We start from the raw sequence: 25,793 nt of genomic DNA on the forward strand, positions 1-25,793 counted from the left end.
TACTTCATTAGTAGCCCAGATTGTGATCACTAGGGAGCTTGTTAGTCAAAACTTGGAATGGAGTATACACATGTTGTTGACAGTATGTTTAACCCTCAGCAACAAGGTTTTTCTATGTTAAGCTGCCAAGGAATATAATGATTCATGCTGCCATCAAAAGACAAATCCAACAAAGAAGACGAATAGTGGTCACCGCTTATTTGTGCCAAGTTTCTTCAAATCTGAAAACCGAGACAGGCTTACTTTAACTACACAGACACTTGCATATGTGCAACGTCAAAATTTAAAAAGGGGAGATACCAATATGTCACATTTTAATTATTAAACATAATGTGGTTTGTAGTCATCAAATAGCAAAAACTATATGCTATGTGAATAGCTTTGTAACAGATCTTAAATAATGAAATAGTGAAATAAGTGAAATTAATGCACAGATGGGACACAAGCCCAAATCAACTCCATTTAGCGAATGTCTCAGCTTATGTGTAGTTGCTCTTGCTGTTCTCCTCTTAACAGATTAATACATTTCTTCTAGTTTTATTTAGTGACTGAAGAGAGAATGTCTTTGGTAGAACAGCTCTATTGATGGGTGGAGAATAGGAGCATGCCAGACAGCTGCTGTAATGCCATTCCAGCTCTTCAGCTTTGTCATTCTGAATACAACCGTCCGCAGTTTCCTTCCTAACTGAATCTCCCATTGGGCAGATATGGGCAGTGAGGAGGCGAGCACCCACTGAAATAGCCATCATTGTTCTGTAAACTGACTAATGAAAGACATGAGGGGGGTAGGGGGAGTGGGGGCGGGGTTGTGAAGGAGAGGAGATGAGGTCATACATTGTTCTCTTTCGTACTTTTCCCCTGGTCGCCTCATGGGATGGCTGCATGCTTGCGGAGAGCCTCGGTGGTGCTTTGTTGTCTCGCCTGCTTCGAGGTCAGTGAAAACTGGGCTGTTGCCAAGTCCAGGCACATACGAGCTTTACTCCCTTCTTCTATGCAAACCCCAAAGGAAATGGAGATGGATGTTGCTGGAAGGCGGCAAGCAGCTGCTTTTCTTGACCTTCTCTTAAGAATACAGCTGTACTCTAAAGGAAAAGTTCAGCACTTTTGAGAGGCTTGTCTCATTCACATCAAACAGCTTTTTGTTTGATCTGATTTAAACCCAAATAAAATCTACTGGTCATTTATTTGTTATTAAAAGCTTAATTTTCTTATGTTGGATTCTAGCCTGCAGGAAGGTTCTGTAAAAATGTGTAAAAAGTTAATAAATTCAGGTGCTAACTGATATGTTTTTGTAAAAGGCTAATAAGATGTTAATAATGTTTACCAAAAACAAACTTGACCATTAAAATATTTCAGTTTAGCTTTAACCTTTACTAGTGATAAGTAGGAGTATATTTACACCAGTGAGAAATGTCATTGTGATGTGGAATTAAATGCATGGATGAGGGGCACTGTGCAAGCAAATAAGTTCAAAAAGACAAAAAGACAGAATGTCTAGAAGCTATTGTTTATTTTGGAACTGGAACTGTACCGCAGTGTATTATATATTTTCATGAATGGAAAAACCTTTATTCTTTGAGATCAGCCAAATACAAACACAACTATCTGCTTATCTAAACTGATTTATGCCATTTTACCACCAGTTATTCATTTTACATGTGTAAAACATGCACCAAGTCAACTCTGGTCTAGTTAAATGAAATAACTCACTAACAGAAACACTAGCTGCCTGTCGTTTCTTTGAATAGTAGCTCGACAAGTAATTCTACCCTTCTGCTATTATTGATTCCCACTAGTCAGTACAATCAGATTAGCAAACAATCAATAAATGCTTTGACTTTCAAATGACATTCTTTGTTCTTTCATCGTGCCGTTCCCTCATGCAAAAGCCCCCAATCTTTTTCCACAGCATGCACACTAATTGACTGAAACCTTTAAACAATTAGGAATGAGGAAAACGTGAAACACAGCAAATGCTCAGTATGTTTGTAGACAGAATTGGCACGTTGGTGGTTAGCGTCACTAAGGAGCGCACCAAGGCACAACTTTGGTTTTAAAGAAAACACACTTTTGACTAACACTACATCTAAAACTTCACACAATTTTATGCTGGTTCCTCTCCAGATGACCACAATTCAGCTTCAGCTTCAGACTCCTCAGAATGAACCAACTCCCCCTCGCTAACATTTCTACCCAACACCTGCTTTACTTGTTTATCCATTTGTTCCTGCTCGCTCTTAGTAGTGAGCGCTGACTCAATATCCACCCTGGACTTGCCGTTAAAGGCATTCTGGTTTTTTGTAATCTCCCAGACTAGGTTGTCAACAAATCCCAGATTCTCATTAGTTTGCTCAGCTGCTTCATTGCAGGCATCAGCTGGTTCACAGGTGGCACCGCTCTCTAAAGAGGACACCCAGAAGTCACTCTTTATGCCAGAGGAAAAGAGACCATTGAGCCCATTGTTTGCTGGATCATTTGCCTTAAAAATACCATTTTCATCAGCTGTACTTTCATTGGGAATCTCAAGGGGCTCCTCCTGGTGTATAACATCATCCTCGTTTGTGGTTTCTGGCACTTTTTGACATTTATCATCATGTTCAATCTCATCCCTGGCTTCAGAATCCTCTCTTGGGTCTCCTAGAACTTCCCATTCAGCTTCAGGAAGCTCCTGGCAATCTTTATCACTCTCATCTTGTTCTTGAGACTGACCGATAACTTCAAGAGGGAAAGCATCTTTTACCTCATCGTGAGCTGCCATATCCTGCACATTTTCCTCATCTGTTGTCACGAGTAACACAGAATTTGGATCCACTGAGTTGTTGATTTCTTCCATCTCAGGACTGCTCATAAATTTGCTAAATCCAGACTGATCTTCTGCTACATCAGCATGCGTCACCATGGACACATTAGGCCCACCCTCTTCTTCTCTTTTCTCTGGGGTATCTTTCACTTCTTGATCTTCATAGTGGATGTCCTCTACATCCACAGTGTCTATGTGATGCGTCATATCTGCCAAATCACTGACACTTGGGTTTTCAGAAGTTTGATCTATAATTGTAGTGGAAGATACAAGTTCATGGTTCACCTTTGTTCCAGTCTCACAGTAAGACATGTCCTCTTCTTCCTCTGTTATCTCACGGTCAGACTCGTCATTCGTGTATAGCAGTTGGTCGCCGTCTTGCTGCTGCGCAAAGTGAGCACTATAGCTGTCTGTGCACAGATTTTCTAATTCCTGCTCCACAAGTTTGTCCGTTTCCAACTCTTCGTCATAGGCTACATTTGCAGGTACCATGTGTTCTGTTAGTTCTTCAGTTTCTTCATCTGAATGTCCCTCGCGGCCATCTCTGATCCCTTCTTCTGCACTTTCTTTATCATTCACCTGGATAACGCGCTCACTTACAGTTGTACCGTCATCATCATCCCCATCTTTGATATGAGTGTAACTCAGATTATATTCATCATCCATTGTTTCTCCCTCAACTTCTTCACACAGATCTTCCATTGTTCCAAATTTCTTTGCCTTGCTTTCACTCCACGTTCCAGTTCCTGTCTCTCCGATCTTTTTTTCCTGCTCACCTTCACTGGACTCACTCTCATCCATGTGTGACGCCTGAGTGTTGGCATCAGTCTCATCGCTTTTGTATCGGATCAGAGGACGAGTATCAGCCAGAGTGTTATCCTGAGCATAACTGTCACCCTCCACCTCAGTCTTCCAAGACATGGAAACATTTTGAGAGTCTTCATCATCATCATCTCCTTCATTATCAGGAGGTGGAACGAGTTCTTGCTCTAATGCAGCGTGCTCTTGGTCATCTGCTTGCTTGTCAATCAGGGAAGAAGTCATAATGTTGCCTTGCTGTACAACTGTAGCAAAATCCTGCATAATGCTTCCTTTCTGCTCATTCACTTGTTCTCTTGCTGATATGTCCTCCTCTGGTTCAGCATGTTGTCCTTTTACTTCATCATTTGTAATGCAATCGTCTTTCTTTACATCAGTCTTCCTCTCTATTACACTATCCCATGTATCCATCTCTTCTCCATCAGGGTATAATTTATCTTCGACATCCATTTGGTTTGTCTCTATCATAGAACAACTTATTTCTTGTTTTATTTCAGTTGGATCGACATCATTTGTAACATTTTCATCTAAATTTTTATCAACAGCTTGGTTAAAAACGCATTGAGATTCTGGGCTGCTGGGCCTGGATTCGGGTGTCGGTTCGAGCACTGCCTCTGTTTCAGAATCTGAACTCTCTTCTTGAATATGCCCTGTATCTTTGCCTGTACACACTTCCCTTACACATGCATCAAGTGGATCCTGTTGCTTATATTGCTCTTCAGCTTCCCCTAACAAAGCTACATCCTCATCAGACTCATCTGGGAAACTGCTGGGCTCTTCTTTCAAATTTGCATGATATGGTGTATATCTGGGTGCTGTAAACTGGTGACGACCAACTTCATCATTAAAGGATTGCTCAGTGCTGAGGGTAGATTCAACCTGACAACTGACAACTGACTCAACAATTGGCCTTTCATCAGAGCATTTAACATCAACATCGTTCCAGTCTGCTTCCTCGTCCCCTGATGGTGCTTTAGCATTAGTTTCTGGCTCATTAGGAGGCGACAAAGGCTCAGCATACGTGACTTTTTCACAAACTTCCTGTGGTCTGAAATTTTCAACAGCTCCATCCTGCATTATTTTTGGATAAGGGGTTTCCCATGTTTCTGCCTTTCTTGCATCAGTATCAGGACATTTCTCTGAAGTCTTTGGTGTTTCATTTGACTTTACAGGTTTTCTACTTAAAAATAGAGTGGTAGACATTACTGTTGGTTCTGCTATGCTGCGAATTGATGAGAGAGAAGTGGTTTTGCGGCTAGCAGACAGCTGAGTCTGGTAATTCTTTTTAACCCCTTGAGAACTGAAAACTGCATCTGTGGAAGACAAGAGCGCAGCTCATGAATACACAATGACCTTAGCTACTGTAATAATAATGATGTACAACAATCATTTCGACACGTGTCATTTAAATGTTACTAACCTAATCCTTTAATAATCCTGACAGTTTTTCTACATGCTGAGGTATCTCCACAAAACATTAGTCAGTGTGTGTACTTTTCTGAAGAAAACTGGCATCTACAATGCGTTATTAAATGTGTATTGAGTATGTGTATTGTGTGTTGTCAACCGGGTTTGGACACTAATGGGGAGATATTGATCGCAGTTTCCTTTCTCTGCTGTCTAAGTTACTGGAAAGCAAAGCCATATGGCTCAATAACCTTTGGGGACTGTCATAGGTGGCTTGCATTACAAGACCCAAAGTGCCTACCTCAGCCCTTTTAGTCAAGCCCCCCCCCCACCAGCACCAGTCTCCAGTGTGACTAACGTGATTACAACTGAATCAAACATGTCTCCCTCTCTGAGGAGCCTTTACTTAGAATAATTTCAGCTATACTTTGAGAAAGGATGAGTTTTAAAGTAGTAAGAAGAGTGGACAAAAGCAAGAGGATTAATGTGACATGCTGTGGTTCTAAACAAGCCAGAGGTAAAATCAGTGGTGATGATGCTGTGGATGTGTTAATACAGTTTACTTTAATTACCTGTGATGGAAATGTTTCTTGGCTGATTTAACACAGACACGTCTCCCCCCAGGCTTTCACCATCCAGCAAAGCTCTGTGGAGATAGACAACAAGACACAATTACGTCCTGAGGTTCCCGGATAAGATTTGGAGGATGCAAACATGATGCTGCACATTGAGCTGTGGGTGGGAAGAGGAGCGATGGGAGACTCTAGCTGTTCTCAAGCAGAAAGAAAAGACTGAGGTCTGTTGTTATGGTAATGAAGGAAAGGCAGTGCCATTGAGGAGCCATCTGCAGTGCACAAACCTCCTCACATACACAACAACAGGGGGGACTCTCATGAACACACATACGATGACAGCAGATTTTACAAGCAGCCCATGCAGCACTAATACAACTGTTTCCATTCTCATGTTTGGATCACTGTTGTTTCCATTCCAACACATACTTAAATAATTAGCTCTATTACAAAATAATTTCTTCTTTTTGGCATAGAATCACAATTGAACATGGTATAAATGACATTCAGATTTGTCCTCTAGTAATGTCCTGTCTCCATCTGCTCCCCTACGCTGTAATTCTAGACTCCCATAGCTGAGAAATTGGTAGCTTCTCACTAAAGGGTGAGGGTCAATATTTTGAGGGTGGGGATGGGGATGTGGGCTATAGAGCTTCATAATGGATAAGTTACTCAGTTCAAGGCAACAGAGGCTGCTGCTTCAAAGAAATGACCTTCCAGACAGGCTGCTCCCTCCGTGGGCATCTTTTCCTTTGTCAGTTTCTTTAACTACTGGAAGAGACAACATATACCCTGTTACTGAGCTTCTAAGTGGGTTAAATTAATCATGCAACTCATAGTTTACATGGTAAACTGAGCTAATAGCTAAGCTGTATGCATGTGGAGTTTGAGTCAGTTTGCAATTCAAAACCTATTTAAGTAAATCTTTAAATCATATTTTTTCCATGTCAGTTTGGTTCATTCTTAGAGTTTTGCAGGAAAGCAAAAACACTGATTGTTTTGTGCATTAATAACCAATTTACAGGCAAAGACTCTTTCTGAAAACTGATTTTGGAAATATGATAATTTAGCCATTTAGTGAGATTCTTCGAACACCTATCAAAAACACATGAAGCTGCACTTGCCTCTAAGCAAGTCAAAATCAACTGCAAGGTGCAGCCCCAACTGTCTGACATCAAGCAGCTCAGTGTTTCAGATCACCCTACCTGGTGAAGCAATATTGTTTTTACATTGCACTGTAAAGCACTGATGTTATATAACAGCAACCCGAATACGGGACGTCTAAGTCGATGCACAGGCCGACTTCTTTAAATAGAAAACGTATGCAGATCAGTCTAATGTTTCATTTTAAATCACAAAGAGCATGAAGCATCTTCAGCCACAGATAATACAGAAGGAAGGGGGGCTGGCAGACACAGCATTAGACAGTCTCTTTATTAATAAATAAAACAGAAGACCTTCTGCAAACTGTGTGAACCTCATGCAATAGTGGCATTGCGAAATCAGGTAGTACTGCTGATGAAATAATGACTCACAATAAATTTGACAGAGATAAATATGATAATTTTGTAACCACTAATCTTCTGTTACTGAAGCACACAAGACAAACTTTATTTCACTTTGAAAGATACTCCATGTGCAAAGTAACCCATTTTTTTGATACATTACACACTCATGAAAAAAATAGTAAAAAAAATTCTAAGGTAAAGTACACTTTAGCTTCTACTTCTACTATCGGGTAGAAAAATAAGTGTTAAAGGTGCTTTAGAATTGACAGTGCAACAGGCAGTTCAGTGTACCTGTATGTTGCTACTTCGAGACCTAGAGACATTTTCAGCTGCATCAGGCCTTGGTTCTCCATTATGATATGATCGATCTGTTGACCAAGCTCATGCTTCTCCACCTCTAAGGCCTCCAAGTGCTCCTGCCAAAACAGGAAGCAGAAGAGGAAAAGGAAGAGGTTAAAAAAAGCATTGGAAAAGAATTCAGTGTTGTGCTATATTAAGCAGGAATAAATCTCCTTTGTTCTTTTGCTTGTTATATGTGGTGGGTTGTTTACAGGCTTTTATTATTACTGCATCTAAGTTATTCAACCTGTTTTACTTATCACACTAGAGTGCTTTTAGATTTACACACTGTTACAAGCAATATAACCGTCTGCTAGGGATCTGGGACCTCAGTGGGAGAAAAAGAAATGCCATAAAAAGTATTTAGTGTGGGTGCTTCACCCCTCAGACCTAACTGTGACCCAGAACTAATCCCATCAACCCCAACCTATAAATATGTAGCCCCCAGTTGCTTTCATAACCAAATGTGTTCATTTCATCAGCATATAAAATGTGGATGCCAAGGGAGCAAAATCCCTTGGGGGGGGAGGGGACTCATAAATGCTTCTGAAAGCCTTTAGTGGAGCTTCTTGCGTATTTTGCTGGAGGCCTTGAATATTTCCAGGAAAATCTATATTCAAATAAAATGTATCTAGTATTCTTGTTCTTTTTACTGAGTATTTGATCTCTTAGGACATGGCTAGTCAAATGTAGTGACAGTAGATATCCACAGACTCTATTTTGTCCAGCTGTCACGAGTCACATGTTCAAATTCCACTGTGGTTTGTCCATTTGTTATCTTAGACTGTGACATTAACCACAATGACTTATTGCATATTTCACAACCAACACCCAATGATTTTGTTGGCATTCTTTTCCAACCAGTCAGAAGTTGCCTAATGTGTGAATATGCGGAACAATTTTCAGTTTCAAAGGGTAATAATTGGATTGAATATCATGTACATTCAACTATTGCAACTGTTGTAATAACTGTTGCATCCCAACATGTATGGATTGTTTCACTCACCTGGAGCTGCTGCATCTCTTGGCTGTATTTGTCCGTCTGCTGGGCAACAGTTTTCTCCAGATGCTGTCTGATTTCCTGAGCTGAGATGATCTCCTTCTCCAGGGCTTGGAGCTTCAGCTGGCTCTCACGTTTCTCCTGGCCCACTTGGGTCAAACGGCTCCTGGCCTGGTTAAGTGACTCCTCTAACCGAGTCAACTGGTCCTGATAAGCCTCTGCTGCCTCCTGCCATGCTCTGGTGGCACTCTGAGAGTATTCATGTCCCAGCTGAAGGAGATTCGGTGTATGGTTGCCCCTTTTGAGAAAATGTGTAAGATAATGTAGCTCTAGAATGGGTCAGTGTGGCTTCCAGGTGGGCTACATCCTCCCCATGTGTTTGGATCAGGAGTCTCATCTCATGCTCCAGCTGGTTGACTTTCTCTCTAAGCCAAATCTGTGCCCTCTGTTCCTCCTCCAACTCCTTCCTGCTTTGCTCCAGCTTTGTCTTGGCCTTCACTTTTTCTTCAGCCTCCCTCTGTCTCCACAAGTCCAGCGCTTGAAGTTCCTCAGTCAACTTGCCAACTTCCAGCTCTGTGAGGACCCTATCTCTCCAGACTGCATCTACTTCCAGTCTTGCCTGCCGCAACTCTTCCTCCAGGCCTCTTCTGCGTGTCAAAGCACCTTGATTATTGTGTCTCATAGCTTGTATCTCCTTTGCAAGCAGCATGTTTTCCTCCTCTAGGAGTTTAACTCGGTTCAGGTAGGTCCCGAGTCGTCGATTTAGGTTCAGCATCTGCTGCTTCTCCTCACCCAGGTGGTTGGTGTGGGTGGTCCTTTGTAAACTGTGGAGCTCCATGTCAGTGTTAAAAATAAGAGATATGAAAAACTGAAGCCTCACTCAAAGGTATGCTGATTAGAAATTGGCAACTGACTATATCCCTGTATCCAGGCCTGAGACAGCGTGAGAGTGAGGCTTCTGGGAGACCCCTGAAATGTGACTGTCTGCAAGAGGGTTTCCTTTCATACTAGGCTTAATGAAGGGGCCGGGCACATGGACAAAAGGGGAGGGGGGTGGAGAGGGAGGAGACTCAAGGCTGGAAAGGGAGAGGAGGGGAGAGGAGAGGAAGATGGATGGAGTGACTAAGTGGGATGAAGGAAAGCAGATATGAAATGAGATAGAGGGTTGGAGTAGCAGGGGTGGATATAGCAGTGAAAGGGCAGAGAGAGAAGCAGTGATCTAATTTATAAAATTAACTCTTTCACCACTGGCACTTTTTTCCAGCTGAATTTGAGCTGAGCCATGGAACCTTCCATACTTCCCTCTCCTCTGTATCCCACTTTATTAGGAATTTAAAGCTTAGAAGGACTCAGTGTCAATACATTTTTAGTTTAGACTTCACAGTATTAAGCAGACAGAAACAAGTGATCTTGAAAACCCTAACCAACAGTTAATACACATTTTTCTTTAAATAAATCTGACTAAATTCACAGTGACGTATATGAATCGTTAACCCTGATAATGCAAAAATAATATGAGCTTATGAAATCCATAACCTTATTATGGAACAAGGAAGATCAAAGATAAAATGTGTGTGTAAGCAAAAGTTGAATCAAGCTTTGGTTTGGTAACTATGAACTTCTACAGCTACAAAATAGTGAGAGCCTGTCACCATCTACAAGAAATCATAATTAGGCCGATGCCAGAAAAAAATTTCTTGGGCCGAACCACAGGAAGAAACATATAGTCTATGGGCCAAGTTGGAAATAAACCTACTAATAACAGCACGGAGGGACGATAAATTGAATTGTTTTGCTTCACAGTTTATATAAAATCAAAATTTAATGTCTAAGGTACACATTAGGTATCTGTTAACAACATATTCACCGCTCACAGTAATAGTATTATCTTTTCATCACACTGTAAAGTGTTTGAGGTTCTTCCAGCCAGACATGTATGCAAATTACATTTAAAGCCAAAAGCAGAAGTTGGTGTTAGAAACAGACTTAACATAACTCAGGAAAAAACAACTTCTCTCATGTATGCCCTGTGGTTCGAATACAATACTCTTCTCTGTCTACGAGTCACAAAAAACCAAACAGAAAGACTGTAAGGATGGCAGAGGACGAGGTTAACTACGCATCAGTTGTATTTAAACCTAACCAACAACAAAGATCAGAAGGTAAGTTAAGCCTTTCAAATGTACAGCGTAAAGAAAAAGAGATTCATAAACTCAGAGTACTTGTGTAGTCTTTTCAGTATAATGGATGTGAAGACACACACTATTATTTTCACTTCCTGTTTAAGCAACCTGCACCGAAGAATACAATGTGACCAAAAAATGAAAAAAGATTTCAGAAGAATGTAATGAAGCATATTTAAAGGTTTTTAAGGCAGTTGATCCTTTCTTCCTCTTAGGCAATAGTTATAAGACAGGGGGGAAAACATGGATTAAAGATACTGTAATGTTAAGTCCAAATAATGAAATAAGCATTAGAATGTCCTGTTATTTGATAACTTGTGATTACTAATTCATTTTTAAACCTTTCAGTTAAAAAGGAGGAAACGGTGTATGATGAAGTAAAGGTGCAAAATAAGGCAACAGAACAAACTCCTGTCACAAATGGTGAGTAGTCAAATGAAAAACATGAAAGCATTTCTTCTTTTTTCCCCGCCTGGTTCTTTTGCCATCAGAATTGTTGTCTAAAGGCCAAGAAAGATGCCCAATGGATTCACTCTACCAAGTGGACCATCCCGGCCTTGCCATGTTGGTCCATTTGAAAAGAAAGAAAAAGCGAAAGAAAAAGAGATTAATCAACTCAGGGTATTTATGTAATCTTTTCAGTATAATGGATGTGAAGCCACAGTATTATTTTCACTTCCCATTTAAGCAACCTCCACCAAAGATTACAATGTGACCAAAAAAAGAAAAAAAAGAAAAAAGATTTCAGAAGAATGTAATGAAGCATATTTAAAGGTTTTTAAGGCAGTTGATCCTTTCTTCCTCTTAGGCAATAGTTTTAAGACAGGGGGAAAAACATGGATTAAAGATACTGTAATGTTAAGTCCAAATAATGAAATGAGCATTAGAATGTCCTGTTATTTGATAACTTGTGATTACTAATTCATTTTTAAACCTTTCAGTTAAAAAGGAGGAAACAGTGTATGATGAAGTAAAGGTGCAAAATAAGGCAACAGAACAAACTCCTGTCACAAATGGTGAGTAGTCAAATGAAAACCCATGCAACTGAAAACATTTCTTTTGCAATATTTTATTTTAATTTTTCAATATAGAAAACCCCATCAACAAACAAATAAATACAGCTCAGGTGCTAAGGCAGGGCAAGAAGACAAGAAATAGCACAGTAATAATAAAAACTACCAGTATCCAGAGTAAATCAAATATCATGTATTTGTAACAAACAGAGAAACCACAGTGCCATGACACATGTTCATATAACCAGGGCTTTCCCAAGGTAATTAAAAAACAGAGTCCAGGATTTTGAGAAAACATTTACTGCAGAAGTTTGTAAGTATCGAATATTTTCCATTTGTATGACTGATAGCATGTAATTGAGCCAGACATTGAAGGAAGGAGGAACATCAGACTTCCATTCCTTTAGGATAAGTCTTTTCGCAACCATCATTCCAAGATCGACTGGTACCCGCGTAGTTGCAGGAATAGTTCTGGAATGTATGCAACCAAAAACTGCAAGACGAAGATTCCGTAAGCTTTAGAGTACCAATCAAATAATCTTGACCAGAAATTAGTCAATGAGGGACAATGCCATAAAGCATGAGCCAGTATTCTATCTGATATTTTACATCTGTCACATATGGGGGAAGTTGAAGAATACATTTTGTGTAGTCGAACCTTGGAGTAGTGTAGCTGATGGACAACTTTAAATTGTAATAATTGATGTCTGCTGTTAAAAGGGCAGGAATTAATTTTGGATAAGCACTTGTCCCACATTGATTCCAATATTTCTATACCCAGTTCATCCCTCCAAGCGTCTCTTATCCTCGTAATCCACGCCTCAACACTGTCATCAAACAAATGTACAATTGTAGAAATCAGATGTTTGGAATAAGGAGGGATCAGGAGCACATTAAAAAAGTTGTGTTAATTTGGACAAAATGCCTAAGCTGATTAAATGATGGGAATGTCTGGTGCCAGAAGGTCAGCACTTGTACATTTGAAGCCCAATAATAATGTTTGAATATTGGTAAACTCAGACCTCCCTTCAATTTGGATTTATGTAGATGTAGTTTTGAGATTCTAGGATTCTTGTTGTTACATATGTAAGAAGTGATAATCAAGTCCAACTCCTTAAAGAATGAGGAAGTGTCAGCCTATTTGTCTGACAAACTTGAGATTTTGAGTTAGCATTAAGTGCTTATGAAGTGCATTATTAAAAGCTAACTATTCTGTGTTTTTAAAGTCTAAAAACAAGTGCTTTTAACAGTTTGATTGCCTCATATGAATTACAGAAAATTTTCAAGATAGCCTCGTCAAAACCTTTGCGATTTGTATTTTTCTGCTGTGAGACAGTGAGACAAAAGGAAACGAAAACAAACAAAACAAAACAAAATTGTAACTTTGAATAAAACTTAAATTATTCAGAAAGCTAAAACTATATATTTCTATCTGTTGTTTAGCTTCTGCAGAATTCTTGCCCGACAAGAAATCAAACCGTAGATGTCGCCACTATCAGCAGTTGGCTTGTTGTTTGGGCACGCTTTGTATAATTTTGGCGTTGGGCATCATAGCAGTCGGTGTCTACCGTAAGTATGAAAACATTCATACATCAGTCACACTTATGGTACTTTCTCTTTCTGATTTTGCAGATCTGTTAGCAAGAAACGTCACAGAAAATTATGCTAAACAATATTTTACAATTTATGTTTCATTTAATTCAATTTAATGTTTCAAAATGTATCTAAAGATACAATTATCCCAAACAAAGCTGTTATTTGACATTGGAAATGTTCTATAGTAACATAATTGGTTTTAAGGTGAGGTGATACACAAGGAAATACAACAGCAGTCATAAGGGAAGTCTCTATGCTGTAACTGGTGACACAACCAATGTAGCTGTGGACTCTGCATTTAAAAAATGAATTCCCAACAAAAATGCATTTTATACTTTTTATTATCTGAGTGGATTTAATTCATACTAAAAGATTTAAATAAATCTTAAAAAGACTAAACTAAAAACGTTTAATTAGAACAGAAGAGGAAATACTTTAAACAGTAGTAAAATGATAATAAATGAATAAATAAATAAATTGAGATCCACCATATTCTAAAAAACTAATTTTAATTTTGCAGATGTCACATTAATTTATGAGAATGATGAAACTGAGCTGAACCAACTGAAAGAAAACCAAACAACTTTAAATGCTCTCAATCGCAACCTGACAAAACTCAACAACCAACTCAGCTCAGACAATGAAGATTTGAAGAGGAACCAAACCAAGCTCACACTCCAGATGAACAACCTGACTCAAGCCTTTAATGTCTTAGATAAAGAAGTGACAAACCTGACTGCAGAAAACCAGAACCTTACAGGGAAAAATGAGGAACTGAAGACTCAGAATAAGGACCTGGAGGCAGAGAAGAAAAAGCTAACAGAACAAATAGGAAACCCGACGACATCATCGAATGAGCTCGATGTTAGTCGAGCTCAGTGGAGCATTGATGCCTACTGTCCCCGAGAAAATAACAGTATGTTCCAATTACATTACCTACAATAATGCTAAATTTAACAGCAATATGCAGTGATGTTTATTAATTGATCTCCATCTTTGCAGACAGAAAGTGTAACGCTTGTCAGAAGGGCTGGGAATTAAATTCCAGCTGCTATGCAACTAATAATACTGACCAAGGTAAATGGAAAACCTGGGAAGAAGCTCGAAAAGACTGCAGAGGAAAGATTTCAGATTTGGCTGTTGCAATTAATGAAGAAGAAACGGTAATGACAGCACAGAGAGACTCTTTATTACAGACTTAGTTAAATAGATCTGAACTCAGTCAGTGGTTTAAGCAAAGTATTTAAATATCTCTGATCATTTTCCCTCTGTTCTCAGAAAATTATTCGTGAAAAGAGTTGGAAAAATAATGAAAACACAGGATACTGGATTGGCCTGAGAGTTGAAGATGGGAAATGGAAGTGGCTGGATGGAAGGGATCTGACTAATAAGTAAGAGACAATTAAAATATTTGCCAAATTTGGAATAAATTAGTTACAATGTACAAGTGTCCATCAACCTTGAGCAAATTTGTTACTTTCCTCAGCTCCTGGATCGACCAGTCATCTCCTTCTGATGGTCACTGTGCAATCTCTCTCCAAAACCAAGGATTTAAATCAGTCAGCTGTGATGAGAAGAACCAATGGATCTGCAAGAAGAAAGCTTTGTCTGTTTGAATGCTGCAAAGTAAATACTTCAGAGGACTACTGGATATTCAGAAACTACTATATTAATATTGATGTTAATATCAATAAAAAAAAAATTAATGTAATTTATAAATAGAATATTAAAATGTGAAGACTGATTTATGTTTTTTGTATAGTTTTAATGCCAAGACAATCTTGCAGGTCCTTGTTTTCAGTTACCGTCTGTAACCTTGTTAAAATGTGCTTGATTCCTAAAATTAATTCTGAAAAACGAGTTGAAGTTTTACTGAAGCACATCTGATCTATTAAAAGCCTGGAGGATATAAATAAATGGTTTAACATGTGACCCATCTGCAATTGAGCAGGTAACAACCCAGAACCAAAGAACCAAGGTCACCCACAGTAATAACAGACACAAGTGTTGATTCAATAAATGCCCTGACATCTATAATCACTAAACACTATATCATAGCTCTCACTATTATACACATACCTGTATGTATCCATTGCAGTGTTTGTTTTTGCAGCTGACAAAACAGCAGCAACTGAACATGTTAACATGTGAATTCAATTAATGCTAAGAGGAATTAAAGCACTTTTGAAAGCATACGAGGGTCCAAACCAGTTAAGGTAGATGAGTGATTCCAAAAAGTGTGGGCCGGGCCCCCTGGTGGGCTGCCAAAGTACTGCAGATGAGCCACAGTAAAAAAAGAAATTCAGTTTGAAATAACTCACAAGCATGTACAGTTATACATTTATATACATTTATTTATTTATGTAAAAGTAAATTAAAACTGCTAATATCAGGTGTTTGGTTTATGATGTTACTCATTATTCTGACCTAAATTTAATGTTCTTTCATTGAAGTTTGTGTGATATGGCTAGATAACATTAACAACTGATAACCAACAGCCTGTGTTGTTTATGTTTTTGAATAAACTTTTCAGGAAAATACATCACTTTCTTTCTTTTGATTAGAATGAAGATTTAAGATTTGGGTGGGCTGCTGGTATTTATTGTTTTTAAGTGGGCTGCACTAGGTTTAGGTTTGGTTTGCTGCTGGCATCTTGAGATCTTAAGTGACTTGATTATTGGTTGCAACCTGCCCCTTTCTATTGTGGAAAACAAGAATTTTCTGCACTTTCTGACAGTAGTTGACAGAAAATACAGTCCGGTATGTTGCAGAACAATTACATCAAAAACAGAGAACCTCGCTGCTGAGAGACGTTCAATGTTAAAAACTCAGTTGAGCGAGACCGATCATGTTTCAGTCACTGTGGACATTTAGTCAGACCGAAGGATGAGGGGTTTCCTTGGTATCACTGTGCACTGGATACAGAAAGAGACAGAGGATGCAGCGGAAATCCAAACTGCTGGCCTTTGACCACTTCAAAGGATTACACACTGGTGAAAGAATCTGTGAGAAATTTGAAGCTATATGTGATGAATACAACATCAAAGATAAACAAGACTAAATTATTAGTGACAATGCTGCCAATATGTGGAGAGCATTCACTGTGTGCTTCCCCACTGAGCAAGCTGAGGAACATGATGATGATGGTGATCATCTTGATGATCCAGAGCTCTGGCACGATTTAACCTTGGAAGATCAGGAAACAGTAGGTGCTGCTATGGCAAAGACACAGCGCCTGCAGTGTTTTGCGCGCACACACTTCAGCTGGTGGTGAGAGATGGTTTGTCAGAGACCAAAGTGGCATCTCCTTCACTTTTAAAGCTATCTAAGCTCAGCTCTCTACTGCACACAAGCACAACATTCAAAGATGTTTTTGAAGGTGAACAGAAAGGGATCCGTGCTGCTGTAATCACAAGATGGAATTTAACACTGAGACAAGTAAATGCAGCTCTCCAATGTGAACATCTAAAACTCTGCGCTGTTCTTGAAATGGCTGGGCACAAGGAGTTATTATTCACAACACGAGAGTGGAACCTGTTGAAGGAGATGGTGGACATCTTGAAGCCTTTTGGAAACGCAACAGATTTGACACAAAGTGGGAAAATAGTCACGATCAGTGCTGTTGTTCCATCCGTGCTGTCCCTCAATCACCACCTTGAGAAACTGAAGCCTCAAGTCTGTTTTCTGAGTGGTCTGGTCAGGAGTCTCCAAGCATCTTTGAACAAAAGATTTCTTGGACTTTTTATCAGTGTGCGAATGGCTAGAGCAGAAGATGGGATCACTGCCCCCTTTTCAGATCCAGTGTACCTTAAAGCAGCTGCTTTGGATCCAGCATTTTCTCTGTTGTGGGTGGAACACCATGTGTTGGGCAGTTGTGAAATAAAGACAGAGGTGACACAAAAAGCTAAAGGTAAAGATTGAATACAGTGTATATTTTTTTCTGTATTTTTTTGTCTAAAATTGTAAGAAAGGCTCTTTTGCTGTTGTTAATTTGTTTTGCCAGATCTGATTCTGCAAGATGCTGCAGATCCTGCAAAGTCAGAGCAACCTGTGACTCCTGGTGAGGAACATCAAGAGGACTGTGAAGATGGAGGACTCTTTGCTGCTTACTGTAAGAGGCAGAAGAAAGATGTGGGGAAGAGTCCAGCTCTACAGCTAAGTCACTACCTGGATATTGCTGATGGACAGAACGTCCCCTTGTTCTGGGCAATGAACATGCAGACTCTTCCTTCTCTGTTTCATGTGGCCACCAGAGTTTTGGCAGTACCTGCATGTAGTGCTCCTGTGGAGCGAGTTTTCAGCTATGGTGGCATCATTCTATGACCTCATCGTGCACAAATGACTGACAGACTTTTGGCCAATTTGGTCTTTTGCAAATGCAGTGCAGAATAGTTAACTGAAATAACTTAAAGTGCACATTCTTGTTCATCGTTCATTTACTCACACACACACACACACACACACACACACACACACACACACACACACACACACACACACACATATATATATATATATATATATATATATATATATATATATATAATGTTTTTGTTTTTTTTCCTCTGTCACTCACACATGGACACATACAAACACACATGTTCACACCTGTGACAGACTAGATGAGAGAGAGAGGCTAAGCTAATCACACTGCACTAAATTTACTGCGATGGTTCATTGTTTTGTAAATAAGGAAATTGCAGCACTTTTTTTTTCAACAGGAAGTTCTGCTTTTGCATTTTTCACTGAATGTTTATTCTGTAAATTTGTAATTTAGAGGAAGACTATTCTTGCAGCAACGTTTAATTGAGCTGTACATTATAAAGGTGCAATTTCAGAATTAGTTTGTGCATATTTTGTAAGTTCACTTGTTTCATAAGGTGTTGAGATAAATACAGATTTAAAAGAGAACACATGGTCTATTATTTACATTTAACATATAACTGCAACATTGTTTAAAAAAAAGACTTGAACGGACTTGAAATTCAAAGTTTAGAACTTGGGACTTGACTTGAAAGTAGTCTGTCTTGATTTAAGACTCTGACTTGCCTGACTTTACTTGAGACTTGACTCGTGACTTGAGGATATAGACTTGAAACTTACTTGAGACTTGCAAAACAATGACTTGGTCCCACCTCTACACCATCTACAAGAAACCATAATTAGGCCGATGCCAAAAACCCTAACCCTTGGGCCAAACTACAGATAGAAACATATAGTCTATGGGCCAAGTTGGAAAAAAATCTACTAATAACAGCATTGAGGGACAATAAATTGAATTATTTTGCTTCACAGTTTATACAAAATCAACATTTAAAGTCTAAGGTATACACTAGCCATCTGTTCACAACATATTCACCGCTCACAGTAATAGTATTATCTTTTCATCATACTGTAAAGTGTTTGAGGTTCTTCCAGCCAGACATGTATGCAAATTACATTCAAAGCCAAAAGCAGAAGTTGGTGTTACAAACAGACTCGGGGGAAAAAACAGCTTCTCTCATTTATGCCCTGTGGTTCAAATACAATACTCTTCTCTGTCTACGAGTCACAAAAAACCAAACAGAAAGACTGTAAGGATGGCAGAGGACGAGGTTAACTACGCATCAGTTGTATTTAAACCTAACCAACAACAAAGATCAGAAGGTAAGTTAAGCCTTTCAAATGCACTGCGTAAAGAAAAAGAGATTCATAAACTCAGAGTACTTGTATAGTCTTTTCAGTATAATGGATGTGAAGACACACACTATTATTTTCACTTCCCATTTAAGCAACCTGCACCGAAGATTACAATATGAACAAAAAATTAAAAAAAGATTTCAGAAGAATGTAATGAAGCATATTTAAAGGTTTTTAAGGCAGTTGATCCTTTCTTCCTCTTAGGCAATAGTTATAAGACAGGGGGAAAAACATGGATTAAAGATACTGTAATGTTAAGTCCAAATAATGAAATGAGCATTAGAATGTCCTGTTATTTGATAACTTGTGATTACTAATTCATTTTTAAACCTTTCAGTTAAAAAGGAGGAAACGGTGTATGATGAAGTAAAGGTGCAAAATAAGGCAACAGAACAAACTCCTGTCACAAATGGTGAGTAGTCAAATGAAAAACATGAAAGCATTTCTTCTTTTTTCCCCGCCTGGTTCTTTTGCCATCAGAATTGTTGTCTAAAGGCCAAGAAAGATGCCCAATGGATTCACTCTACCAAGTGGACCATCCCGGCCTTGCCATATTGGTCCATTTGATTGACCTTTGTTTTTATTGTTTATTTATTTTATTTTCAGTTGTTACATATGGGACAGACATGACTGGGGGAAAGGAAAGGGAGAAAGAAAGAGAGGGAGGGAGGGAAAGAAAAACAGCGGGGAAGAGGAACGGTGAAAAATGGCACAAAAAAAAGTTGGGCGTGGGGGGGCAAAATTAAAAAAATTATATAAATATATATATATATAAATCACCTGGATCACCTGTTGAGAAAAAAAAAGAGAAAACAAGCAAAAAGGAGAGCAAGATAATAAACAACATCATTGCAATAATCTATGTGTATATAACAGTAAATACTAAATATTGAATATTATTGTGCAGCACGTAAGATCAACAACGCACAGTGTGCTTTGAGGTAGCAGCCAAAAAAGGGTGTAGTTTGTATCCGTGAGCACCCGTGTGTACACCTGTGAGCATGAGCGTGCTTGTATTCAAAAGGTTCCTTCATGTAACCCTCTGCTAGAGGGTGTGGGGAGCCATAGCCCTGTCGTCCAGGGCACGAAGCAGGTATGGAGGAGATCCAGGCTCCAGACATCCAGAGACCCCCAGAGCACAAGAGACCAAGGAAGACCAACGGAGGGGCAACCGTGCCACTCTCCCGGAAAGAGCTGAGGAGAGCCCCAGATGAGGGATCACCAGCAGCCGGGGAGCAGAAGCCAGAGGGGGTTGCAGTGACGTGCCCGTGAGCTCCACCGGCAGCAAGCTGTGCCAGAGTGGACCGAGCCCCAGGCCCAGAGGCCGAGAGCACCCCACCCCCCAAAGTGGCCCGACCGAGCCACAGGCGCCAGGCCCCGACAAGCAGCCACCGGGAGTGAGCTGGTGCATACCTGAGCGCCCAGCCCCGAACACCAAGAACCACCAATGCATCGATGTCTGAGGGTATCAGCCACTGGCAGGGGGAGTGGTGGGGAGAGATAGGCCTCCATACCTTGGAGGGCCCGAGATGCTGCAGTATGCAAAAAAAAGTTTAATTAGAACAGAAGAGAAAATACTTTAAGCAGCAACAAAATATACAGTTTGTTACATCCTGAGAAAAAAGTAAAACATCTGAACCTTAACCCATGCATTTAACTTGTTGAAAACTAAACTTGAGACAGAAAGGCCCGCAAACAAACAGCAACTGAAATCTGCTGCAGTAAAGGCCTGAAAGGCCATTTAAAATGAGGAAACAGCACGTGGCGATGTTAGCTGTGATGTGATGTTGTGGTGATGTCAGTTATTTAATTTGTCCAATTACTTTTAAACTTGGGTCAAAAATGCTTGTTATGGAAAATGTAACAATAACCTGCAACACACCCAGTGCCATTGCAATGTGGAGAGAGCATCCCAGTGAGACACTAGGACCATCTCTGAATTGTGGCCACTGCCCTTACATCTTATATACAGAGACACAGACAAAGAACATTCCACAAACTCTTCCATGTTGGCCCCTCTCACAGGGGGGCTATACCTTCTCCCTCACAGAGAGAATTATGACCTTGTTTTCTGCTTGGCCGTCACCTAAGGATATACATCCCTGATAAGGAGGAGTCCCACTATCTGTTTAACATCTCCCATTACAATGGCCTCACTGTGTTAACATTCCACATGCATGCAAACTGGTGACAGGAGTGCTCTTACTATGGTAAAGTGAGAAAGTGATATTACTATAACTAATGTGATATGTTAAAATATGTGATTAATACATGAGAAAAGAAATTTGCCTCCACATGCTTTAGTTCCTCAAATTGTTATGCAATCTTTTTGTTCAACCCACTGATTAAAGCTGGAAGTCTGCACATCAACTGCATCTGGGTTGTTTCATTTAAAATTCACTGTGATAATGTACAGAACTAAAATGAGAAAAAAAAGTTTGGACTTAACTGCATTTCTATCTGTTTAGCCCCTGCAGAATTCTTGTCTGACAAGAAATCAAACAGCAGATGTCGCCACTATCAGCAGTTGGCTTGTTGTTTGGGCACGCTTTGTATAATTTTGGTGTTGGGCATCATAGCAGTCGGTGTCTACCGTAAGTATGAAAACATCCATGCATTAACTCAGTCCTAGACATAAATAACAGCACTTTAGATGAATTATATTAGTCACAAGAAAATGTTGTTAAACAATGTTTAACAACATTTTGTTCAGGAAACAAATAAGACTAATTTCTTGATTAATATATTTTTGACCATTTAAAAAATACTTGTGATTTTTCAGTTTTAACTTTTTCTTTTTAGATGCAAATTCCCACAAAAAATATGCAAACCAAGAAATGATCCCAAACAAAGCAGTTGATGCAATTTTACATTGTAAATATTCTATAATAACATTGAATACAGTGGTTCTAATGTGATACACAAGGAAACATAACAGTAGTCATTAGGACAGTCCTTATGCTGTGACTGCTGACACAACCAGTCTGCAGCTACATTACCAAAAGAATCCCCAACAAAAATGCACTTTTATACTTTTAATAACATTTTCATAAAATTAGAACCTCTATTGCATTGTGGGAATTTTCATCTCCTTTACCCATTAAGGAAATATTAGACCAACTATAGAATTGTGGGTTTTATTCATATTAAAAGATTTTGTCATAAAATCTAAGAAAAAAAGGTAGCTAGTAAAAGAAGTTTAATTAGAACAGAAGAGAAAATACTTTAAGCAGTGGTAAAATTATAAAAACAAAATGTGAAAATGAAAACTGCATCATTACCATGTCTTGAGAGCTAATTTTAATTTTGCAGATGTCACATCAATTCATGAGATTGATGAAACTGAGCTGAACCAACTGAAAGAAAACCAAACAACTTTAAACGCTGTCAATCGTAACCTGACAAATCTCAACGACAAACTCAGCTCAGACAATGAAGACTTGAAGAGGAACCAAACCAAGCTCACACTCCTGATGAACAACCTGACTCAAGTCATCACTGTCTTAAAGAAAAATGTGACAAACCTGACAAAAGAAAACCAGAACCTTACAGGGAAAAATGAGGAGCTGGAGGCAGAGAAGAAAAACCTAACAGACCAAATACAAAACATGACAACATCGTGGAATGAGCTCAATGTTAGTCGAGCTCAATGGAGCATTGATGCCTACTGTCCCAAGATCAATAACAGTATGTTCCAAATATATTTGTACAAAAATACCAAATGTAATATAAATATGCAGTGATGTTTATTAATTGATCTCTATCCTTGCAGACCGAGAGTGTAAAATTTGTCAGGCTGGCTGGCTTTCCTCCCAGTCAGGCTGCTATGCAATTAATAATCCTGACGCTTCTGAGCAGAAAACCTGGAAAGGTGCTCGAGATGACTGTATAGGAAAGATTTCAGATTTGGCTGTTGTGAATAATGAAACAGAAAAGGTAATGAGAAACCAGCGGGACTCTAAATCTAATCTAAAAATAATTTGTGCCACAATGTTTTAGGAAAAATATTTATTATATATTATTTTGATATGATATGTGATCTATTTAATATCTCTGAAAACTTTCTTTCTATTCTCAGAGTTATATCAGTGACAACAGCTGGGGGAGTTTAGGAAACAAAGGATACTGGATTGGTCTGAGAGTTGAAGATGGGAACTGGAAGTGGGTGGATGGAAGGAATCTGACTAACAGGTAAGAGACACCTTGAATCAAAAATAATTTTAAATATTTTTGAAAATTCGGGATAAAATAATTATGTCTTATTTTATGTCAATATTGATTCCCCTTCATCAAACCTGTGATTTTTCTTAGTGCCTGGATCCCAGGGTCTCCTACTGATGGTCAGTGTGCAATCTCTGTCACAAATCAAGGATTTAAGTCAGTGAGCTGTACTGCAAAGAACCGATGGATCTGCAAGAAAAAAGCCTTAACTCTTTGAAAACTGCAGTAAAACGTCACATGACTCCTGGATGTTCTGAAAATATAATATTAATAATGATGTTCATATCAGTAAAAATATAAGTAAATATATAAATATATTGAAATATGAAGACTGCTTTATGATTTTTGTATATTTAAAAACATGCCATTAAAAGTATTTTAATTTTACTTAGAAAGAAAAAAGGAAGTAAATTAACCTGTTTTTGAAATCAAATAATTGCCATATTGTTACTGACTTTCTCTTTTTAACAAAAGTTTTAAACAAAAGTTGTAGCTAAAACAACACTTTCCAAACTGCTGTAACATGATGAGGAAGAAAGAGAGCTGGCCTCTATATTTGGACTGTCAGCATCAGCCACAGAGCCGCAGAGAAGAACAGGAAGTTCAGCTCATATAAGTTTTAGTTTTGTATTTTATACATATTCTTTGTCAAATCAAGTCCAGTTTCTCAACATTGTTATTATATTGTATTTGGTGGGGATTTTAATAATTTTTGTTTTCTTTCAGTTTTACATTTTCCAAATTAGATTCAATTACTTTTCAGTGGCTCTATATTTTAATTGCTAACACATTCAATTGGAGGTTCACTGGTTTCCTGCAGGAGATGCAAAATAATACTAGCAAATCAAACACACAACCCTTGTGAGAAGGGAGCAGCTGAAAGTAACATACAGATTCAGTTACTTTCAGGGAAAAGTTATTAACTTGAGTTTATTTTCTATTAGGCTCAATGCTAATTTTAGTTAAACTATAACATGGTAATAGTGTAGCACAGGGCAATATCTAAGAAGCTCAGAATGGTTATTGGAAATGTTTGCTCTGCATAAATGAGTACATCCATAATTTTTCTTGCAAAATCTGAAAATAAGTTGTTAAACAAAGTTTTTACTTTAGATGCATGGTAGTTTGCTTACTCATTAATCCCAAGACAATCTTGTAGGTCCTTGTTTTGAGTTGTCGTCTGTAACCTTGTTAAGATGCGCTTGATTCCTAAAATTCACTTTGAAAAACGATTTGAAATTTTACTGAAGTACATCAGATCTATTAAAAGAATGGAGGATATAAATAAATGGTTTAACATGTGACTCGTATACATTTGAGCAGGTAACAAGCCCGAACCAAAGAACCAAGGTCACCCACAGTAATAACAGACACAAGTGTTGATTCAATAAATGCCCTGACATCTATATCACTATAATCACTAAACACTATATCAAACCTCTCACTATTATACACATACCTGTATGTGTAGACTAAGCACATAAAAGTGAGAGGCGATGGGAATAATTCATCAAAAGCTTTTTTTTCATCCAAAACATGATCTAAAATGGAAATTCTTTTGAAACATTAAACATATTGCTTATTGAGGTGCATGTGAATGTTATTATAAATATGTTTTACTTTTTTTTTTTTTTTTTAAAAGAAGCAGTCACTTCTAGTGTCTAATTTAATCTAATTCCTTGCACCAAAGCTTCATGAATTCTTTTCTTCCATTGTGATGTTTGTTTTTACAGCTGACAAACCAGCAGCAACTGTGCGATGTTAACATATGAGTTCATTAATGCTAAGAGGAATTAAAGCACTTTTGAAAGCATAAGAGGGTCCAAACCAGTTAAGGTGTAGATGAGTGATTCCCAAAGTACTGCAGATGGGCCACAGTAAAAGCAGAAATTCAGTTTGAAATATTTCACAAGCATGTACAGTTACATATTTGTATACATTTGTTTATTTATGTAAACGTAAATTAAAACTGCTAATATCACATATTTAGTTTATGATATTACTAAATTTAATGTTCTTTCATTGAAGTTTGAGTGATATGGCCGGATAACATTAACAACTGATAACCAACAGGTGTTGTTGTTTATGTTTTTGAATAAACATTTTATGAAAATACATCACTTTCTTTCTTTCTTTCTTTTTTCTTTACTAGAATGAAGATTTACGATTTGTTGTAGAGAACAGCTGTAGAGTTTTATGATCAGCTGCTTTGCAGCGGCGATACCAAACACAAGTACAGTACACTGTATTTAAATGCCCTCAGAGGCAGTAGGTCAGCAGTGCCTGTTGGCGTAGGAAGTGCTTTCAGTATTTTTAGGAAGAACGATTCTTCTTGTTCTTCCTTCATCACTGCTGTAGTGTTGTTACTAGTATATCATAGGAGTGTATCGGAACCACAACCATGTTGACCAGTGTGACGATAAAACAACATGTGCAGTGGAGGGATAGTGGCTCTATTGGACAGATAATTTTAATTATGGAGCTGCCAGGCAACAGTAAATAAGGAAGGACATGCAGAGGATTGGTGCATAGTATAGTACATTGTAGTTTAAGGTGGAATAGTAATTAGGTTTAGGTTTGCTAAAATAATCCTGGATTAAAAAAAAAGTAGTTTACACATCCTCCTATGTTTATAATAGTTTCTATTGTGTGTCTG

The 25,793-nt window shown here is 38.5% G+C and overlaps 3 protein-coding genes across 3 annotated transcripts in view; 2 read left to right on the top strand and 1 right to left on the bottom strand.

Annotated features, from left to right (window-relative positions):
• Positions 1 to 1,493: 1,493 nt before the first annotated feature.
• nes (nestin) lies at positions 1,494 to 9,509 on the bottom strand. The gene is given in 5 exon segments (XM_040030585.1): positions 1,494 to 4,932; positions 5,599 to 5,672; positions 7,398 to 7,522; positions 8,452 to 8,754; positions 8,756 to 9,509. Coding segments are annotated over 5 exon segments (3,858 nt in total). The 5' UTR covers positions 9,284 to 9,509; the 3' UTR covers positions 1,494 to 2,104.
• Positions 9,510 to 10,446: 937 nt separating this feature from the next.
• LOC120732769 (C-type lectin domain family 4 member G-like) overlaps positions 10,447 to 25,793 on the top strand; it is a 75,616-nt gene continuing 60,269 nt past the window's right edge. The window contains exons 1-6 of the mRNA XM_040030586.1: positions 10,447 to 10,607; positions 10,977 to 11,051; positions 11,570 to 11,644; positions 13,085 to 13,210; positions 13,758 to 14,153; positions 14,240 to 14,400. Of these exons, the coding sequence (XP_039886520.1) occupies positions 10,541 to 10,607; positions 10,977 to 11,051; positions 11,570 to 11,644; positions 13,085 to 13,210; positions 13,758 to 14,153; positions 14,240 to 14,400 (900 nt within the window). The 5' untranslated portion in view covers positions 10,447 to 10,540. The remainder of the gene's footprint in view (positions 10,608 to 10,976; positions 11,052 to 11,569; positions 11,645 to 13,084; positions 13,211 to 13,757; positions 14,154 to 14,239; positions 14,401 to 25,793) is intronic.
• On the top strand, positions 18,609 to 25,252 carry LOC120732770 (C-type lectin domain family 10 member A-like). Its single transcript, XM_040030587.1, has 7 exons — positions 18,609 to 18,883; positions 19,254 to 19,328; positions 21,385 to 21,510; positions 22,229 to 22,603; positions 22,689 to 22,852; positions 22,995 to 23,107; positions 23,228 to 25,252. The coding sequence occupies exons 1-7, from the start codon at positions 18,817 to 18,819 to the stop codon at positions 23,352 to 23,354; spliced, it is 1,047 nt and encodes a 348-aa protein (XP_039886521.1). The 5' UTR covers positions 18,609 to 18,816; the 3' UTR covers positions 23,355 to 25,252.

Source organism: Simochromis diagramma, unplaced genomic scaffold, assembly GCF_900408965.1.
Source record: "Simochromis diagramma unplaced genomic scaffold, fSimDia1.1 OVJJ01000361.1, whole genome shotgun sequence".
Lineage (NCBI taxonomy): Eukaryota > Metazoa > Chordata > Actinopteri > Cichliformes > Cichlidae > Simochromis > Simochromis diagramma.